At 44.5% G+C, this 20,694-nt stretch overlaps 1 protein-coding gene across 1 annotated transcript in view; it reads left to right on the top strand.

Moving 5' to 3' along the window:
- slx4ip (SLX4 interacting protein) overlaps nucleotides 1-20,694 on the top strand; it is a 645,261-nt gene that overhangs the window by 601,083 nt on the left and 23,484 nt on the right. Inside the window, exon 6 of the mRNA XM_085981675.1 lies at nucleotides 5,749-5,837. Within this exon, the coding sequence (XP_085837801.1) occupies nucleotides 5,749-5,837 (89 nt within the window). The remainder of the gene's footprint in view (nucleotides 1-5,748; nucleotides 5,838-20,694) is intronic.

The raw sequence follows: 20,694 nt of genomic DNA, 5'->3' as shown, positions 1-20,694 counted from the left end.
CACTCTTCCCCCCCCCGGTCCGGTCGCTCTCTCTCTTCCCCCCCCGGTCCGGTCGCTCTCTCTCTCTTCCCCCCCGGTCCCGGTCGCTCTCTCTCTTCCCCCCCCTGGTCCGGTCGCTCTCTCTCTTCCCCACCGGTCCGGTCGCTCTCTCTGTTCCCCACCGGTCCGGTCGCTCTCTCTCTACCCCCCCCCCCCGGTCCGGTCGCTCTCTCTCTTCCCCACCGGTCCGGTCGCTCTCTCTCTTCCCCCCCCGGTCGCGCGCTCTCTTCCCCCCGGTCGCGCGCTGCTCTCCCCCCCCCCCCCCCCCCCCCCCTGGTCGCGCGCGCTCTTCCCCCCCCCCCCCCCCCCCCCGGTTGCGCGCTCTCTTCCCCCCCCCGGTCGCGCGCGCTCTTCCCCCCCCCGGTCGCGCGCGCTCTTCCCCCCCCCCGGTCGCGCGCGCTCTCCCCCCCCCGGTCGCGCGCGCTCTCCCCCCCCCGGGTCGCTGCGCGCACTTCCCCCCCCCGGTCGCTGCGCGCTCTTCCCCCCCCCCGGTCGCGCGCGCTCTTCCCCCCCCCCGGTCGCGCGCGCTCTTCCCCCCCCCCGGTCGCGCGCGCTCTTTCCCCCCCCGGTCGCAGCGCGCTTCTTCCCCCCCCCCCCCCGGTCGCGCGCGCTCTTCCCCCCCGCCCCCCCCCCCCCCCCCCGGTCGCAGCGCAGCTCTTCCAACAACAACATGCCTCGAAAAAGCCTCGGCACCGCCGGGCACATCCAGCTAGTTTAAAATAAATGAGTTAACGCCTCCGTTAAAATAGCAGACGGAAATGTCACAACCATTGTGTTAAGCATGCATCTAATGGTGATTTCTAGACTATTGTCTATTAGTTTAACATGAGTGGCTGGAAGGTGAAGAGGAGGTAATATTTATTCTAGTGAAGCTCTCTAAAAATCCACAAGCAACAAATTCACAAGTACATTTATCTTCCCTCATAAAACTACAGCAAAAGGGAACCTAATATATTTTCTGTTTATATTTTATTGGCTTACTTTTTAATGTGAGTATTTTCAGTTCCTTATAATTGAGTTGAGATTTGTTTTTCTTGTGGAAACCACTACATGTGATACAGGGCAAAACAACATATGTTATATTTGGGGCATGTGGTCCCATTTTTCTATGAACAAGAATCATATCCAACACATCTAGCTAGTCTGAAGAACTGAATAGTGTTATAAAGACTGACTGGCTGAGCAAAACTTGTAAAACTTTGTCTGAGCTGCTCGCTCTATGAAGATCATAAGCTTGAATGACCTCCAAGGGTTAATGTTAAAGATGTATTAAATGTCTTGTAAATGGAGTGTGATATCTGAACTTTATTCATGGCACTTCTACCAGAGTGAATACCTGAGAACAATTTAGATTATATTTTATAAAGTGCCAGAATGAAGGTATGATGTCGTACTGTAATACTTAACAGATGGGTATCTGGTAATAATCTATAGTCAAGTTATTAGTAGTACTATTACATTCAGTCAGTATCGAATTAGTATCAAAAATAAAAATGATAAAACTAAAATAAATCCTCCTTATAAATACAACTATATTTTATTTGAACTTATAAGCAATTGTAACTAAAGAGTGAGCGAGTCTTCCCACCCATTTAAAAAAAAAATCTTAGCATTACCATTAATTTTCTTCTGTCTTTCTGTTAATTTATTAAAAAGTATATGTGTATGTGTGTGTGTAATAAATATATATATTCTTTGACCATCTGTTGCTCATGGCAGGAGTTGCCTGTGTTGGTAATGTGGTCAGAGTCCCTTTAAAATAGTTTGATATCATGCCTTCCTTCTCTTAGAACTAATGTACCTGAAGAAAGCCTTTTTATTACCCTTTATATGCTTTGCTAATTTTCTTGCATAGTTCCACTTGGTCTATTTAATCTCACTTTTGTAACTTTCATTTGTACTGGCTTTCATTTGAAGTATTTGCTCCAAAGCACTGTATGCTACTATTTTAGTTTCAAATTTGATGTAATCACCCTATTCATTTCATGGAACCCCAGCCTTCCATGCATTTCTTTTGTTCTGTACTGGAATATACTTAAACAGGAGACAGGAAGGGTACAAATTAATATTTCTCATTTCTGATCTAGAGTTTTATTTGCCAGTTTGTACTTTCATATAATGTGGGCAAGATCCCCTATCATTTTGCTTTTTTTTTAGTCAAGTGCCCTTGTCCACAATTTTCTTTTTCCTTTTCTGTTCTTACACTGAACCTAATTATATTGTGGTCACTGTTTCACAAATGTTCCCCTACTTTTAGGTCGCCTACTTGCTCCATTTAATTAGCCAGATCAGGTCAAGTAGTGCTTCCTTCCTTGTTGGAGTAACAACATATTGATTGAGATAACAGTTCTGAACACACTGCAAAAAATGTCTTTTCTTTTTTACTACATTTTCCTATCACAGTCTACTTTTGAATAATTAGAATCTCCTCTGATTTTATTTTATTGTTGAGTTTTGCATTATCAGTTTGTCAGAGACATTCAAAGTAATGCCAAAAGCCATTCTACTACCTCGTGTTGATCTTAAGAAAGTCACCGTAGACAGCTCCAGTTAAGCCTGCTACTTGGAACAATTCTCATTCTTTTACCAGATGATGCTGTCTGGAGTTTAGAGCCAACAATGATCTGCAGTTAGCTAGGTCTGTTCTGACTCTAAGCAAGCAGGCCATCCTCCTTCGCCTGTGCATTATTAGGTCAGACTCCCATAGTATGTGAAATATGCTGAATGAACAAGAAAATAAGGTTACTTATCTCATTCTTCAAACTGTCCTTCACATACCAAGATGCATGCCCTCTCCCTCTACCCCTTTGGAATTGATTGTATATATTTATACCACATTGCATTTTCTGCCTTCTGAGGGGGAGAATTGATTCACCAGCACCTTTACACAGCAAAAAAGGGACCCTTCATTGGTATTTAAAAATATATTAAAGGGACTATATCCACATCTGAAGATAGCAAAAAATAGTTTTCCTTTCTTTCCCCCCCCCCCCCCCCCTTTCCCCACTGAATCAGAATTATCTTTACAAGGATTCAAATGGCTGGATTATCCCATCTTCCAGAACTGGATTCAGCCTTTTGAAGTCTTATGCCAATAGAGTAATGCCTGGGTTGTATGGGGTGAGGAGGAAGGAGTAAGGCACGGAAATCCAAAGGTATATGGAAGTGTCAGAAAAGTCCCACCAAATATGCAGCTCTTGCGCAGAAAATCTGTTGAAGTTGAATAGTCTGTGGAACTTGTAGGGGGTGGCATGTGCCCAGTCAGCTCTGCCCCTGACTGTCTCTGAGCGGTTCGAATACGCTCCCACACCCCTGGGTTCTAGACACCGGACTTAGGTACAGGCGGCGATACAGAAAATCGAGTAGACAAGTGGCTTGGTGCAAGAAAACCGCAATTTTATTAAAGGCACAATAAAACACAATACTGAGAATTACTGGAATAATTACAGGCATATAAAATTACACTTATTTGGGAATGGGGAACACACGGCACATCGAGGGAAACGAACACATTAAAAACCCTCTTATCCTTATCCCACCCCCAATACCTAACTAGATTAAGCTACGAGGGGCCAGGAATTCATGCTCACCAATGGGGTTTCTTTTACGGTTCGAAACCTGTCGATTAAGCCGGTCGTGGTTTTTGGGGTTCACTCTTGTTGTCCTTTGGGCCTGCTGTCGTCACGTGGTCACAAGGCGCGGCGCTGGAGTTGTCTGTGCGAAGTACCCCTCTTTTCCTTTGTCAGATTAGAGTCTTTTGTGGGGTACTTCACCTTGCAGGAATGGTTGTTCTGGTGGTGGTTTGATCGCCGACGGTTTTGTTGCGGTTGGGGCTCGGTTGGCGGTTTATATCGTCGATTGATTTTTCTACCTAAGCTTCAAACGCCAGCTTATAACTAGGCCTGGGTGTATGCCCGCTCGTCCCCGCTTCTTCTTCACTGCCCTTCTCTGCCTATCAGTTTTACCGTTCGTCTCGTCTCGTCTGCCCGTTTGCGGCCCGTGTGTCCTGTGCGTGTTCGATTCGGTTCCGTTCTCCCCGCATTTGGCCCCCGGTGTTGTAATGGGCGTCCTCGGTGTCGGGAGAGGCAAGAGCGCGAGAGCTACCGGTGGGCCTACAATTATACTCGGTTCTTCGCCCCTTATCTGCGCGCCAAATCAGGTCAGTTCTTTGTCTAACTTTTGGCGGGCTCGTCTAAAATGGTTACAGTCATTTACTTTAACGACTTCTGGGGCGGTTGTCTCCTTGTTTAATGGCTTCGATATCCTGACTGTTTGTTATTTATGAAATTTAATCGTCTTTCCTGGCTTGGCAGCTACCTGTGAGCTGTTACCGATTATTTATGCGAGAAGTTAATGGCCTCAAGATTAGGTCCATCCTGACTTGATCTGTTCCAAGGTGAAGAATGCATATTCTGTGTTTACCTAGCTGTCTGGCTTTAGAAAAGGACAAAGTCTTTCACAGATCCATGCATGTTAGGTTTCGTTTCAGGATTTGAATGGGCCTGCCTTCTGCAGGGCCTTGCTTTTAAAATCCTGCAAGCCTTGGTCACGAGGTCTCAGAAGCCATTTTGGGTACCCTTTTTAATAACTTGTCCATACAGGGTCCCTTTATCCATAACTTTTGGGGAATGTGGGAATTTTGAGAACCCTACAAACTGCAGTACTACAGCAACAACAACTTGCATTTATATAGCACCTTTAACATAGTAAAACATCCCAAGGTGCTTCTCGAGAGCGTTATCAAACAAAATTTGACACCAAACCACATAAAGATATTCGGGCAGGTGACCAAAAGCTTGGTCAAAGAGGTTGGTTTTAAGGAGCATCTTAAAGGGGTAAAGAGATGAGAGGCTTAGGGAGGGAATTCCAGAGCTCAAGGCCTAGGCAGATGAATGCACTGTTGCTAATGATTGCGCGATGAAAATCGGGGATGCGCAAGAGGCCAGAATTGGAGGAATGCAGAGATCTTGGGGAGGGTTGTAGTGCTGGAGGGGGTTACAGAGATAGGGAGGGGCGAGGCTAGATGTTGGGAGGCTTTTGAGGAGAGGTAATAAAGAGCGGCATTTATTTTGCATACCTCTTACTAATATCCTAGTTCTGTAAAGGAAATTCTTTCCTTTCCTCCCCTTCCCCCTCTTTCCAATTATGTTTCCATACAATTACAGTACTATTTCCCTAGCATCTGATATTGCCAAATTCCAAAATGTGGTTTCATGGTTTAAAGTTGTTTCTGCCAACCTAAGGCTCAGGGACCTGAACCTGTACATCTTAAAGTCAAACTTATTTTAAAGGCTGGCATAAGACACACTCTTGGGTCATATGGTGCTGCATTTGCAGAACAGAGTTTTGTACATAAATTGTTACAAATCAACTTATTTGTGGTCATTGTGAGGATTTGAAGGGTTTTTAACACATTAATGACTGTACAATCATTGGCAGAAAGCTTTCATAACTTGAAATATATGCTAGATTATCATTGTAGAAAAAATACTTTATAGTAGGTAATCTAAATGATTTTTAAAAGTTTATTATATTTTATTATTTGCTACTTTGTTAATAAAATGGTATTTTTATCTCCTTTCTTAATATGTAATGTTCCCACTCCTGCTTTGTTACTCCATATCAATAATAATATTGCTAACACTGACAAGTTTTGGTGTAAAAGTTGTATTAAAGAACAAGTGAAAACTTTAATCTTTTCCCTTTTAGGACTTTACATATTCCCTGATCGTTTTGTGGTTTGTATGACTCCATGTGAAACTGGTCCAAAAAACGGAATGGCTGAGGAGCCGATTACTGTATGTATTTTTTGTAAAATTATATAAATTGGTCTATAACAAAGCACATTATGAATCTGATTTATAAAACCTCATTTATAATGGATGAATATTTTGTCACTTTTACAATAATCCGCTGACATTTGAGGTTTTAAAACAAGCTGTACTCTTAGTAACAAGGTCCAGTTGTATTATACAGTGGGGGGAATTTTGAAAGCTCCGCTTCCACGTAGTACCTCGCTAGATGGCAGCACGGTTTGAAGGTAAAGATGGCAGCACGGTTTGAAGGTAAAGATGGCAGCACGGTTTGAAGGTAAAGATGGCAGCACGGTTTGAAGGTAAAGATGGCAGCACGGTTTGAAGGTAAAGATGGCAGCACGGTTTGAAGGTAAAGATGGCAGCACGGTTTGAAGGTAAAGATGGCAGCACGGTTTGAAGGTAAAGATGGCAGCACGGTTTGAAGGTAAAGATGGCAGCACGGTTTGAAGGTAAAGATGGCAGCACGGTTTGAAGGTAGGACTGTAACACTACAGGGCTGCTTTCTGCAACTTGCGTTCCCATCTAGCAAGGCTTCAAATTGGAAACGGAGTCTTGTAAAATTTCTTCTTGTATGTACCCTATTCTTTATGTGAATGGAACTAATGTAGGTTTTAGGTTTTATTGAACTGGAAACAAGGTATCATAAGTGACTTTAAATCTGGGTCTAAATGAACAAAAATGTTATTCCAGGTATGTTTTGTTTCTAAAATAACAACAGAAAATGCTGGAAACACTCAGCAGGCCAGGCAGCATCTGTGGAGAGAGAAACAGAGTTAACGTTAGATTATTATATCTATGTAGCGAAATGTTTTTGCATCCTGTTTAGCAGTTTATGACAAATCAGAGGATATGTGGGAATGATATTAGTAGCAGCTGGATTAGCAGGTAACAAATAGTGAGGTGTAAAATTGATCTAATTAACACCTCCTCACTGATCCTCTTGTATGAAGAGCTGCTGGTTCTACACTTTATATTTGCTCCATTTATAACCTCAAAACAGGAAGTTGGAATGACCTGTGTGATCTGAAGGCAAAGGAATGTTATGCCTTGAAGAGAGACAGCTGCCTCGATTTATTCATGATACATAAGAACATAAGAAATAGGAGCAGGAGTAGGCCAATCGGCCCCTCGAGCCTGCTCCGCCATTCAATAAGATCATGGCTGATCTGATCCTAACCGCCAATCCACTATCACAGAACCATCTCCTGAATCTAACAGAATTAGACACACGAAATAGGAGCAGGATCAGGCTACACGGCCCCTGGGCCCGCTCCGCTACCCACAGGGCCATGACCGATCCGAACCTAGACTCATGTCCAAATTCCTGCCCGCTCCCCGTAACCTTTAATTCCCTTTACTTCTAGGAAACTGTCTATTTCTGTTTTAAATTTATGTAATGATGTAGCTTCTCCAGCTTTTTGGGGCAGCATATTCCATGGACCTACCACCCTCTGAGTGAAGTAGTTCCTCCTCATCTCAGTTTTGAAAGAGCAGCCCCTTATTCTAAGACTATGCCCCCTAGTTCTAGTTTCACCCATCATCGGGAACATCTTCCCTGCATCCACCCGATCCAACCCCTTCACAATCTTATATGTTTCAATAAGATCGCCTCTCATTCTTCTGAACTCCAATGAGTAGAGTCCCAATCTACTCAACCTCTCCTCATATGTCCATCCCCTCATCCCCGGGATTAACCGAGTGAACCTTCTTTGTACTGACTCGAGAGCAAGTATGTCCTTTCTTAAGTATGGACACCAAAACTGTACGCAGTATTCCAGGTGCGGTCTCACCAATACCTTGTACAACTGAAGCAATACCTCCCTATTTTTATATTCTATCCCCTTAGCAATGAAAGCCAACATTCCATTGGCCTTCTTAATCACTTGCTGCACCTGCATACTAACCTTTTGAGTTTCGTGCACCAGGACCCCCAGATCCCTTTGTACTTCAGTACTTTCCAGTTTCTTGCCATTAAGATAATAACTTGCTCTACGATTTTTCCTGCCAAAGTGCATAACCTCACACTTTCCAGTATTGTATTCCATCTGCCAAATCTCAGCCCACTTACTTAGCCTGCCTATGTCCCCTTGCAGGTTTTTTATGTCCTCCTCACTCACTACTTTCCCTCCCATCTTAGTATCATCTGCAAACTTTGATATGTTACACTCGGTCCCCTCCTCCAAATCATTAATATAGATTGTAAAGAGTTGGGGACCCAGCACTGACCCCTGCGGAACACCACCAGTTACTGATTGCCAGTCTGAGAATGAACCATTTATCCCAACTCTCTGCCTTCTGTTAGATAGCCAATCCTCTATCCATGCCAGAATATTACCCCCAATCCCGTGATTTTTTATCTTAAGCAATAATCTTTTGTGTGGCACCTTGTCAAATGCCTTTTGGAAGTCTAAATACACTACGTCCACTGGTTCCCCTTTATCCACCCTATACGTTACTTCCTCAAAGAACTCCAGCAAATTTGTCAAACATGACTTCCCCTTCATAAAACCATGCTGACTTTGTCCTATTAAATTATGATTATCCAAATGTCCTGTTACTGTCTCCTTAATAATGGACTCCAAACTTTTACCTACCACAGATGTTAGGCTAACCGGTCTATAGTTTCCAGCCTTCTGTCTACTGCCCTTTTTAAATAAGGGTGTTACATTTGCAGTTTTCCAGTCTACCGGGACCTTTGCCGAGTCCAGGGAGTTTTGGAAAATTATTACCAATGCATCCACAATCCCTACCGCCACTTCCCTCAAGACCCTAGGATGTAAGCCACCAGGTCCAGGTGATTTATCCGCCTTGAGTCCCATTATTTTACCAAGTACCACTTCCTTAGTGATTTTGATCGTGTTTAGCTCCTCCCCCCCTTTCGCCCCCTGTTTGTCCAGTGTTGGGATATTCTTAGTGTCTTCTACTGTAAAGACTGATGTAAAATATTCATTCAGTGTTTTTGCCATCTCCATATTTCCCACCATTAATTTCCCGGTCTCATCCTCTAAGGGACCAACATTTACTTTAGCCACCCTTTTTCTTTTTATATAACTATAAAAACTCTTACTATCTGTTTTTATATTTTTTGCTAATTTACTTTCATAATCTATCTTCCCTTTCTTAATCAATCTTTTTGTTATTTTTTGCTGTCTTTTAAAGTTTTCCCAATCCTCTATCCTCCCACTAGATTTGGCTACCTTATATGCCCTTGTTTTTAGTCTTGATGCATAGAAGTTGTTCACCCCTCCTTCCATAATGTAAGTGGAACTGCATACTTCAGAAAAGTCACCAAGGATTTATGAATATTAATTTCCTTATAGTTTGTATAAAATCATAATACTTCAATTTGAATATGACAGAAACTTCTAGGGATTAAATAAACCAAAAGGTAAAGTTTATTAATTTGTCTGTATACAATACAGGTACATAATATAAGTTTAAACAACAAGTATCACAATAGTAATTGATTATTTAAACAAAAATGTTCCCCACCCTATGTTCTTATTACATTGTTTTGGCGGTGACAGTGGCAGCGCTCGGTAATATTCATTGCCTGTGAAGCATAACATAAAGTATTCGGATCCCTCATTTAAACCGTCGCATTAAATGTACATTCATTTTATAACCAGTTAAATTTCACCATTATAGTAAACAAAAAAATACATGGAAGTAATCTTTCCATATACTGTACACTGAAGTTCTGTGCATTAACAGTAGCATGTACAAGTAAATAATGTCCTAATAGAAAAAATGTATACTGGAATTAGTACTTGTTTGTTAGGATTTCTTAAAAGGAATTAAATATAATTTAAGTGGATTTACAGAGAAAAATATATAATCAGATAAATTAATTATACCAAGCCTTGTTTGAAAATGTTATCTTTATATTAATTAGCCAAATCATAATTAGTGTGTTTTCTGAACTGTGTGGCACGTGCAGAGTTTACTTGTGAGGAATACTTTAAAGTGGTTCTTTGAAACGTTATGAAGTAGGACCTACAGCTAATGTAACGTAATCCCCTATGTCACTGATGTATTTTCTTGTTTGGTCACACAAGTGTAGCTTTCTAAGGTGCATCATAGATAAATTGCATCGACAGTGGGTACCACCATTTGTTCTGCACTGTTTGAATTGTCTCCCTCAAAATAGTCATCAGATTATGCCCTGCAGTCACTTCTCATATTTCTATTGCAAACAACTCAAAATTATATACTTGCAGGTCTATTTAGTGTATTTGGAAACTTTGTTTTTAAAGATATATTTGGGGTGGTGTACTTCCAAATGTCTGTTTTTTGCTCAATTCTGCACTTTTCTAGGATGGTTGTGAGTATATCACATCAATATTTGTGCAATATGTTAGTGAAAATGGGATAGTTGTAAAAATTGCCCCATTGGACTACCTCCTGCTCTAAGACAGTGGACCCAGTAGTGGAATGAGCAGGGGAGTTTATTTTAAAATATCAGTGATAACTATGCACTAGCATTAACAAATTGCCTTACTATCTCTCTCCAACTTCAAAAGCCCCCTCAAGACTTACTTTGATGGTTCCTTCAGACAAAATCATAACCTTTCTCCTTTACTTCCTGGTTTGTGTTCACCATATCCCTATAAAGCACCTTGGAACGTTTTGAAACATGAAATGTACTAAATCAATGTAAATTGCCATCAGAATAGCATTTTAAGTACTCTACAATTTCAAGTAATGAAAATTAACCTATGTTCCATTTCTTTTGTCCTTTTTTGTCAGTTTTCTCATCCTTTCCTGTAAGTGTGTGCTCCTTGCTGGGGATTTCCATGGGCATCAGTTACCACCTGGTGCCTTGCCCAAATGATCATTCTTCATGTATGTACTTGTGCAGTGAGTGTCAGTCGGTTATTTGACTATGGTGGCATCACAGTTAAGCCTAATTCTGTCCTCACCTGATGTTCACAGCTGCTCAATTTTAGGTGTTCTTTCCCTTTGGTTCTTCCTGCATCACACATTACTTGGCCAAGAGATAAAGCAAGCAAATGGCTCCCAGGCTTCTGCCAATGCTGCTATTGAATTAGCCAGTTGAAGCAGTGTGAGAACACACTGTGGGGTTATTCCCCTGCCAATTTGCCTTCCTTCCTCCACACAGGCATTCTTTTAATGCTGGGAAATTGCTGTGGGTAATTTATCAAGAACCTGTGCCCTATCACCTATTGACAACTTTCACTAATTTTATTGGATTCACATCTGATTATATGTCTATAATTTTATCACAGCTATGGTGAACACTGGTCCCAGACAATCCGTTTCATTTGCTTGATCTTGTTATACAAAGAACATTTACCAGTATTTTTAACCTTGTTTAATCGTAGACTATCCACAAGAATATATTTTGGTGGATTTCTCCCTTGATCCAAATGTTTATCTCGTGCCATGTTAGTCCTGAATATCTTTTTGGGATGGAGCACTTAACAGAGGGTCTCTTTAGTCAGTGGTTGTTTGAGAAGCAGAATTATCAGATCTGTTCACTGGAGCTCTATACTGCCTGCCTTACTTTTTGAACCCTTTTTTAAAAATCTCATGATTAAGCCAGTGTTTCTGAGAACAGACAAAACCACAATGATGTTTTACTTGAACAAGCAAAGCGGAATGTGTTTGCTATTACTCTGAGCTTAGTCAGAGAATTTTTAAATGGTCCCTGGTGAGGAACAGTTGTGGTTGTGGCCAGCCATCTTTCAGAGAAACAACAGTAAGCTGAATTTGCTTGACAATTGTTATGACAAGTCTCCTCCAGGTGGACTATACCTCTTACCATCGCTTGTGTTATCCCTCTTCTCCATGTGCTCTCTTTTATTCTGTAGAGAATCAGACAATATGGTGTGAAGAATCAGTTTGCTGATTAATGACCTGGGCAGCTATAGCTTTCAGAGCATTCAGCTGACAGTCCTTTGCACCTTCCCTGGTAAAAATCCATCCAGAGTACCAGTGATGGTGACTAGGCTTTATATACTACTTCTGATCTTTGTGAAGCTCTTACCCAGAGAGTACTATCACTAAAATGTGTGCCCTTTGTATGCAAAAATGTATATGCACAGTTAGACATTATGGGGGAAAAATTGTGAAAAACTAGCGTCTGGGCGCGGTGCCGCCCACACCTCCCGCAAAATTCAGCAGGAGGTGAGCGGTGGCGCTGCGACGACATCATCACTGTGCACAGCGCCCTGGCTGCAATCTTCGGGAGCGCCCCCTGACTTACTGCCAGACGTTATGCCCGACGGGGTTAGGGGAGCCTACCTGCGGCCGGGAATGGCTGTTTAAAGGCGAGGTGCGGGGGGCCATTTTTGTTGCTGGCCGCCTGCCAGCACCTGCCTGCGCTCCCATCCCCGGCTTCCTGAACCCCCCCCCCGCAGAGTGCCAGCTGCGCTCCAAGAGCCTGGCAGTTCTCTCGAGTGCCGGGCTCTTTTGCTGGCACTCCCGATCCCTGGGGGCCCAGCTGGGCCCTGGGTCACGCTGCGTAAGGCCCCTCCACTTTAAGAAGGGGAGGAGGGCCTGCAATACCATGGCGCGACGTGCCGTGATATTGACTCGCAGTGCCCCAAGAGGGATGCGGGGCGCAACCACTCAGTTTCCGGTGCGGGCAGCGCCAATTTTCCAGGGCGCTAAAAATAGCACCCCGGCGAAGTTAGCGTCCCAAATGGGGCACTACTCAATTTTTAGTCTGTGCTGAACAGCATTTGTTATTGCGACCTCTTGGCAATGACTGTCTCTGGTTTGCCTGTACACGCCCCAGTACAGACCACCTGGGGGAGAAATTGGACTTTGGCCTGACACGGGTGACAGGTCAGCGGAGCCACGCGCCCATCTGTGCTGGCACGAGGCCTGTGCCAAATTCAGCACTGGGCCTCATCTGCATTTCACCAGCGAGCTGAGGGGGGTGGGTGGCGCAATCCGGTGTCTGGGAGCAGCTCGCTGGTACCAGTAATTTGGGTCGCTGCAACATTGGCCATAACTCTCCGGTGGATCCTGGCGATGGGGGATGCGATACTGAGAGGGGGCAAGCTCTGGCTGCCAGCGGAGCGACTAGAAGTCAAGTGAAGTCCAGCTCGATGTGCACTTTGTCCACTACAATACTGGCCAAACTTTAGTAACAAAGGAAACCTATGAACCTTGCTGGATTTTGAAGCTAGTTATACTCTTAACAGCAAGCTATTTTTGCATTCCAAATTTCTCCTCTAAATTGATTGTGACCTGGTGAAAATTACATAATCGCCGATAGCAATGGGATGACATCACTACCCCTGTGCAAGGACAATAACAATTTTCAACATTGTTGGTGTCGGTAGCTCATCACCTTTACTGGCAAATTCTTCCTTTGTTTTTTTCCCCCTTGATTATCCTTTTTTGTGTATAAGCAATCCAATATAATGCACTAAAAAATATTAAATAACAACAGAAAATGCTGGCAATGCTCAGCAGTCAGGCAGCATCCGTAGAGAGAGAAACAGAGTTAACGTTTCAGGTCAGAACTGTTGTTATTTCAGATTTCCAGCATCCGCAGTATTTTGCTATTGTACTAAAGAATATTACTTGCTCTTCCAATCTTAATTCCCTAAAGGTGGAACTCGGTCATGCATGTATATATTTGTGACATTTCCTCCATGTGAAAGATCCTTCGGGGGCTAAATTGGGCTGTGTAAAGGGTTACGGGGAGCGGGCAGGAATTTGGACATGAGTCTAGGTTCGGATCGGTCATGGCCCTGTGGGTAGCGGAGCGGGCCCAGGGGCCGTGTAGCCTGATCCTGCTCCTATTTCGTGTGTCTAATTCTGTTAGATTCAGGAGATAGTCCTGTCATAGTGGATTGGCGGTTAGGATCAGATCAGCCATGATCTTATTGAATGGCGGAGCAGGCTCGAGGGGCCAATTGGCCTACTCCTGCTGCTATTTCTTATGTGTAGTACCCGTTTTTTAGGCGCTATGAGGCCAAGTAAGACTGAAAATGGTGTCCGAGATGCGCGTGCACATTTCCACTGGGAAGTGTGCAGGGCGGCATCTTGGTAAAGGGGTTTGCGGCGCGTACCTAACGACTGTCTGAAGCATGCAGAGCAGTGAGATGTACGCGAATGAGTGTGCAATGCTGATTCAAAGCCATTGCTGCCATTTTCCAACACCCCACTCCAGCCAATCCCCTGTCTTTACCTCGCACAGCTGAACATGACATTAAACAGAATGAAGGACCCCCCACCAGCGCTATTTAAAGTGATCATGAAGTACTTGCAGGTCAGTTGATTATTTCTTCTGGCTGCTGGTGCAACTGTACGTGTTTTTGGAGGTTTCCTATTCTTGGCTAAACTTTGAATACTCTATAGGGAGTGGCCTGGCTGGTCTTGCAGTACTTCTTTGGTCATATAAAATATTGTGCTGAAAGAAGTTGCTTCCAGACATGGGTGGCCTGGTAAGGCTTTTTCTGGGAATTGAACATGACTGGGAGAATGAAGAGAGGCCACATAGATCAGGACAAGCAGCTAGAAGAGGGAGGAGTGGGAGAACGGCACTCAGGAGGAGGCCATATCCGCCGAGGGTCTTCAGGTAGCAATTCTCTTACCTCAACTTCAGCGAGGACCAATGCATGGTCCCTGCTGAACTAAAGAGGTTGTTTTACTAAAGAGGTCTTGACTGAAATCTGCCAACTGCTACAGCCATAATTGCAACCTCAAAGCTGAGCAAGGAAAGCATTGCTTGTGGCTGTCAAGGTGACTGTGGCTCTTTAATTTTTATGCATCTGGCTCCTTTTAGGCTGCTGCTGGAGATATCAGCAACATCTTGTTGTTTGCAGTGCACTGCTGTATAAGGGAGGTCACTGAGGCTCTCCATGCCAAGAGAAACACATTTATCTCATTCACTCTTGCCAGAGACAAGCAGGAGGAGCAAGCACGAGGTTTTGCACAGATTGCAGGCTTCCCCATGGTGCAAATTGCCTTGCGTGCTCCTCATCTGAACTCGACCATTTTCATCAACCGAAAGCGATTCCACTCCCTCAATATGCCGCTGGTGTGAGACCACAGGCAGCATATCATACAGGTGAATGCCTGTTATCCTGGCAGCAGTCCTCTGTTCCATCTGTATTTGAACCATCATGGCAATCCAAAGGCTGGCTACTGGGAGCCAAAGGATTTCCCGCTCAAGACTCCGGTCAGGAACCCATGCACAGCAGACCTACAATGTGAGCCATGCTGCCACAAGGAACATTATAGAGCAGACCATCGGTGACCTCAAGCATCACTTCCGCTGTCTGGACTGCTCTGGAGGAGCCCTGCAGTATTCAAGATTTGTGGTAGCATTCTGCATGCTTCATAACCTGGCCATTATGAGGGAACAGCTCTTGCCTGGCCATTATAAGGGAATAGCTCTTGCCACCACCTATCGGGCGCGAAGCTGAGGTGGAAGGAAAGCTACAAAATAGACAGTCCCTTTCTGCCCGAGCTCTCCTTGATCAGATTATTTATGAGCGATGCCAGTTCAACCACACCTTCCCATTCACCAAAAGTCTCACTCTTTACCTGTCCCCCATCACCGACAATCATCGTCCTCTTTCGGACAACACAAAAATAAAAACCACGTAAAAATAAAAACCACGTGAAAATGCACATTCAAAACCAATTTTATAATTCACTCATTAAATAATGCATACAAAATGAAACTAATCACCCTTGTGCATTCCCTTAGTGCCTGTCTTCCATGTGCCTTTGTCTGTACTAGTGCTCCTACGAGATGCTTCCCCAGTGGCTGGAGCATGGGTGGTGGAAGGCTGCTTACCTTCAGTTGAGGAGACTGCAGATAGCCTTGGAGGACGACCTAAAGCAGCTCAGGGCCTAGAGGGCCCAGCTTCAAACTGTACCATCTCAGCCTGGGCTGCAGCAGTCTAGGCTGGCTGGCTAGCAACAGCAAGGGCACTGGCAGAATGGCAGGGTTGGGAGCAGGAATGCTGTCATCCTGAGAGGACAGCGGGTTCCTGTTCCATGGAGCCACTGCCAATCTCCCAGGGTGGCACCCCAGCAACCCGGCTGATCTGATGGAGAACAGATTGATGGACTATTGTGACGCCCTGGAAGCCCATTTGAACAGTGGTATCCAGAGCCACACTGGCAGCAGTCTAAGATTCCACTGTAGCACTCAGACCTTTGACGGGAGCTGTTTGTGCTGCAATGGAAGCTCTGACATCGGCCATCAGGTGCTGCACCATGGTGGGTTCCACAGGTGGGCTGATGGAGGTGACCACCCGTTCCATGTGGGAAAGGATGGGCTCCAAGCTCTGTGCAAAGCCCTGTGCCAAGTTGGAGCTGGACTCCTCCATGCTCCTTGACATTGTGCGCAGGGTTCTGGCAGGTTTTCCAGTGCACCAAGCATTTGGTTGTGTACACCCATCAGCCGTCTTCTGTAGCCTGGACCATCAAAGTCCTCGTGACTCCTCTGTAGCAGAACTAGTGTGTAGCCTCACCCTCCAGCAAACTGGCACCTGTGCTATCCTTTCTCCCCGCCCTGGCTCCTGCGTACTTGTGCCTGGTGTCTCACCACAGGCAGATCCCTCCTCTATCCCACTGTCAGTCTCTGGTGGCTGTGAGTGAAAGATGGAGCGACAGTGTCTCTTCCTCCTCTGACTGGGAAGGTTTCCAGTTCTTGGGTATCTGAAATGAAAAAGGGACCTGGGTTGGGATATGGTGAGGGAAGAGGAGAAAGTAAGACATACACCATCTGCAGCTTGTGAGTTAGTAGAGATTGAGGGGTGAGGGAAAAGTGTGAAGAGAGAAGGAGAATGAGTTATGCAAATACCCTCATCATTGATCCCTCCAGCGCCGTCAGTGGCCACGGCCCCAGCAGTACCCCTTCCCATGATGGCCAGCACTGTCTCCTCCATGGGGGTTAAAACATGCAGGCGTGCTTGTCCTCCTCCAGTTTCTTGCTGCCTCCTGTTATGTGCCGCCTTCTCCTGCAAGAAAGAGGGTGTGTGTCAGTGAGTGCCCTGCAATATGTTTGAGTGATGTCGCTGTCATGGTTGAATAGCTGCCAGTGTTTGTGAGCTGAGAGTTGTGGGTGTGAGGCTTGCCACAGTGCTAATTGTATAAGGGTGATGTAAACCATTTGAATTGAAGGGTTGAGGTTGCTGGTAGGTGGGTGATGGGGGTGTGGTGAATTGAGCAGTGGATGAGGCTAGTGTTGCAGTTAGGAGGATATGTCATTTGAAGATTGAACTTGCTCACCTTGACAACTCCAGTCAGATCGTTGAACTTTTTCCTGCACTGCATCCATGTTCTTGGAGCTACACTCCTGGCATTGACCTCCACCGCTACGACTTCCCACTGCCTCCTGAGCATATGTCTCGAGGGCCCCCTACAGACACAGGATGTCTCTCCACATCTTGCACCAAGGCCTCCAGTGCATTATCAGAAAACCTTGGTGCACGCTCTCTCGCAGATTGAACCAACTTGGAAAAAATCTTCAAAAGCAATTAACTTCCTGACACCACTTTGAGCAGCCACAGTGCCTCCCCTTTAAGAGGTGCAGGCTACCTTTAAGTTGTGCTAGCCAATCACAATATCGGGCCCCCAGTTGATGCGCACAGCCAATGAACAGTGCAGGTGGCGTTGGCTGCACGCAGCAATCTTGGAAATCAGCAAGCAGCACGAATTTAACATTTTGCATGCAGCGCAATGAACAGCACGAGTTAATCACGCACCGCGAACCCCACTCCAGTTTTTAGGTCTTATCCAATTTAACCCCTGTTATGTTTCAGCAGTTGAAAAATAGCCAGTGCTAGTCAATGGGTGCTATATATTAAGTAACAACAATGGCTGTTACTATTACAAAGGCCATTGAGGAGGAGGGAACAGGGTCATGCTCCTTGTCTGGTGTTTTTTTCCTTGACATAGTGCACTGAAATTAAAACCCACATAAAAGTGTGTGCGTGGGTCTGAGAAGCCCTTTTAGATTGTTACAGTGAGCAATTTTCCCTTTTCAATAAAGTATCATTTCAATTTCCTGCTGAAAATTGACATATGATTAAAATCCTGGTATACCTCTTTCTGGCACCTTTATAAGCCTGTACAGAAAACAAAGAGCAGTGCTGTCATGAAGGTTCTCTTTTAAAATGATAAGAATAAAGTAATAAAATACTTTGCAGTATCATAACTTGCATAGTATGTCTAGAGTTTGTTCCTACGGAAAAGGAGGTGGGGTAGCACAGCTGGTGAAAGAGGAGATTAACACAATAGTAAGGAAGGATATTAACTCTGATGATGTGAAATCTGTATGGGCAGAGCTGAGAAATACTATGGGGCAGAAAATGTTAGTGGGAGTTGTATACAGACCCCCAAACAGTAATGCTGAGGTTCGGGATGGCATTAAACAGGAAATTAGAGACGCATGCAATAAGGGCACAGCAGTTATCATGGGCTGCTTTAATATACATATAAATTGGGCTAACCAAATTAGTAACAATACTGTGGAGGAGGAATTCCTAGAGTGTATACGGGATGGTTTCCTGGACCAATATGTCGAGGAACCAACTAGAGATCAGGCCATCTTAGACTGGGTATTATGTATTAGCAATCTTGTTGTGCGAGGCCCCTTTGGGGGGAGCGATCATAATATGATAGAATTCTTCATTAAAATGGAGAATGAAGTAGTTGACTCAGAGACTAGGGTCCTGAATTTAAATAAAGGAAACTACGTTGGTATGAGGCACGAGTTGGCTAGGATGGATTGGGGAACGTTACTTAAAGGGTTGACGGTGGATAGGCAATGGCAAACATTTAAAGATCGCATGGATGAACTACAGAATTTGTTCATCCCAGTTTGGCATAAAAATAAAACAAAAAAGGTGACTCAACCGTGGCTAACAAGGGAAATTAGGGATAGCATAAGATCCAAGGAGAGGACATATAATTTGGCCAGAAAAAGCAGCAAACCTGAGGATTGGGAGCAGTTTAGGATTCAGCAAAGGAGGACAAAGGGATTAATTAAGAGGGGGAAAATAGATTGTGAGAGTAAGCTTGCAGGGAACATAAAAACTGACTGTAAAAGCTTCTATAGATATGTGAAGAGAAAAAGATTGGTGAAGTCAAGCGTAGGTCCCTTGCAGTCAGAATCAGGGGAATTTATAATGGGGAACAAAGAAATGGCAGACCAGTTAAATACATACTTTGGTTCTGTCTTCACAAAGGAGGACACAAATAACCTCCCAGAGATGTCGGGGAACATAGGGTCTAATGAGAGGGAGGAATTGAATGAAATCAGTATTTGTAGGGAAATGGTGTTAGGGAAATTGACAGGATTGAAGGCCGATAAATCCCCAGGGCCTGATAATCTACATCCTAGGGTACTTAAGGAAGTGGCTCTAGAAATAGTAGATGCATTGCTGGTCATCTTCCAAAATTCTATAGACTCTGGAACAGTTTCCATGGATTGGAGGGTAGCTAATGTAACCCCACTATTTAAAAAAGGTGGTAGAGAAAACGGGGAATTATAGACCGGTAAGTCTGACATCGGTAGTGGGGAAAATGCTAGAGTCCATTATAAAAGATGTAATTGCAGAGCACTTGGAAAACAGTGACAGGATCGGACAAAGTCAACGTGGATTTACAAAAGGTAAATCATGCTTGACTACTGGAATTTTTTGAGGATGTAACTGGTTGAAATAAAGAATAGATTTGCCTTCCAAAGCTAGGCTTTATTAACTTTAAAATCAGCAGCATATCTTTCCACATCCAGTCCCAGCTAAGCTAGAAAAGGACTTAATTTAAGGTAGCCACAACACATCATGTGATCATCAACTACCAATGAGATTACAACACATATCCCAAGGCAGTTAACAAACAACGAATCACAATACTTTTACTAATCAAGGAATAATCACCACACTGGTAGAATAGATAAGGGAGAACCAGTGGATGTGGTGTATTTGGACTTTCAGAAGGCTTTCGATAAGGTCCTGCATAAGAGATTATTAGCATGCAAAGTTAAAGCACATGGGAATGGGGGTAAGGTACTGTCTTGGATAGAGAACTGGTTGGTAGACACGAAGCAAAGAGTTGGAATAAACTGATCTTTTTCCAAGTGGCAGGCAGTGACTAGTGGGGTACCACAGGGATTGGTGCTAGGACCCCAGCTATTCACAATATATATCTATCTATCTATCTATCTATATATATAAATCGGTACATCTGTCTGTCTGTCATTCTGTCTGTCATCGCCTGTGCGTCTGTCGGGCTATGCGCTCGAAAGTTACAGGGCGTACCTACGCGCGCATTACCTCCAAAGAAAGCTTACGCTTCCGAGACGGTTTTAAGCGTATTTACGTTTCGGCCGGGCTAAAATCGCGCCCGCGGTATCGCAAAAACCTTCAACGTTCCGCTCATTAGCATCTCATTATCCGCTCATTAGCGACAGAGTGACCTCGAGCTTGACCAATCGTACGCCGGGTTGCTGGCGTGTGCCGCCAGGCCAATCGGTGCGTGTGTGGCCGGGCCTTATCGTTCTGAACTGAGGTGAGTCGCCGCCATCTTGATTCCAAACTTTTCCTTTCTTTTTCCCACTTTCTGCGTCTTAAAAAAAAACGTTGCTTTTAAAACACATATTGTTTTTTTAAAAATGATTTAGAAAGCAATTAACTTATATAATCTCATTAATTTTCCTACCTTTCCCCGTTTTTCCAGGTAGGCCTAGAAGCCTCGGCGTCTCCTCTGCACCCACGCCCGAGCTAGGCACCTCCCGGCCCCACTCGAAGGCTGGAGGGCCGAGCCTCAGCCCAGCGCCGCTAGGGTGCGCGCGCAGCAGGAGCTGAGACGCGGCGTCTCTCTCTGGCTCGGCCGG

Source organism: Somniosus microcephalus, chromosome 3, assembly GCF_052327205.1.
Source record: "Somniosus microcephalus isolate GS21.2 chromosome 3, FLI_Smic_1.0, whole genome shotgun sequence".
NCBI lineage: Eukaryota > Metazoa > Chordata > Chondrichthyes > Squaliformes > Somniosidae > Somniosus > Somniosus microcephalus.
This window is presented reverse-complemented; position numbering and strand designations above follow the sequence as displayed.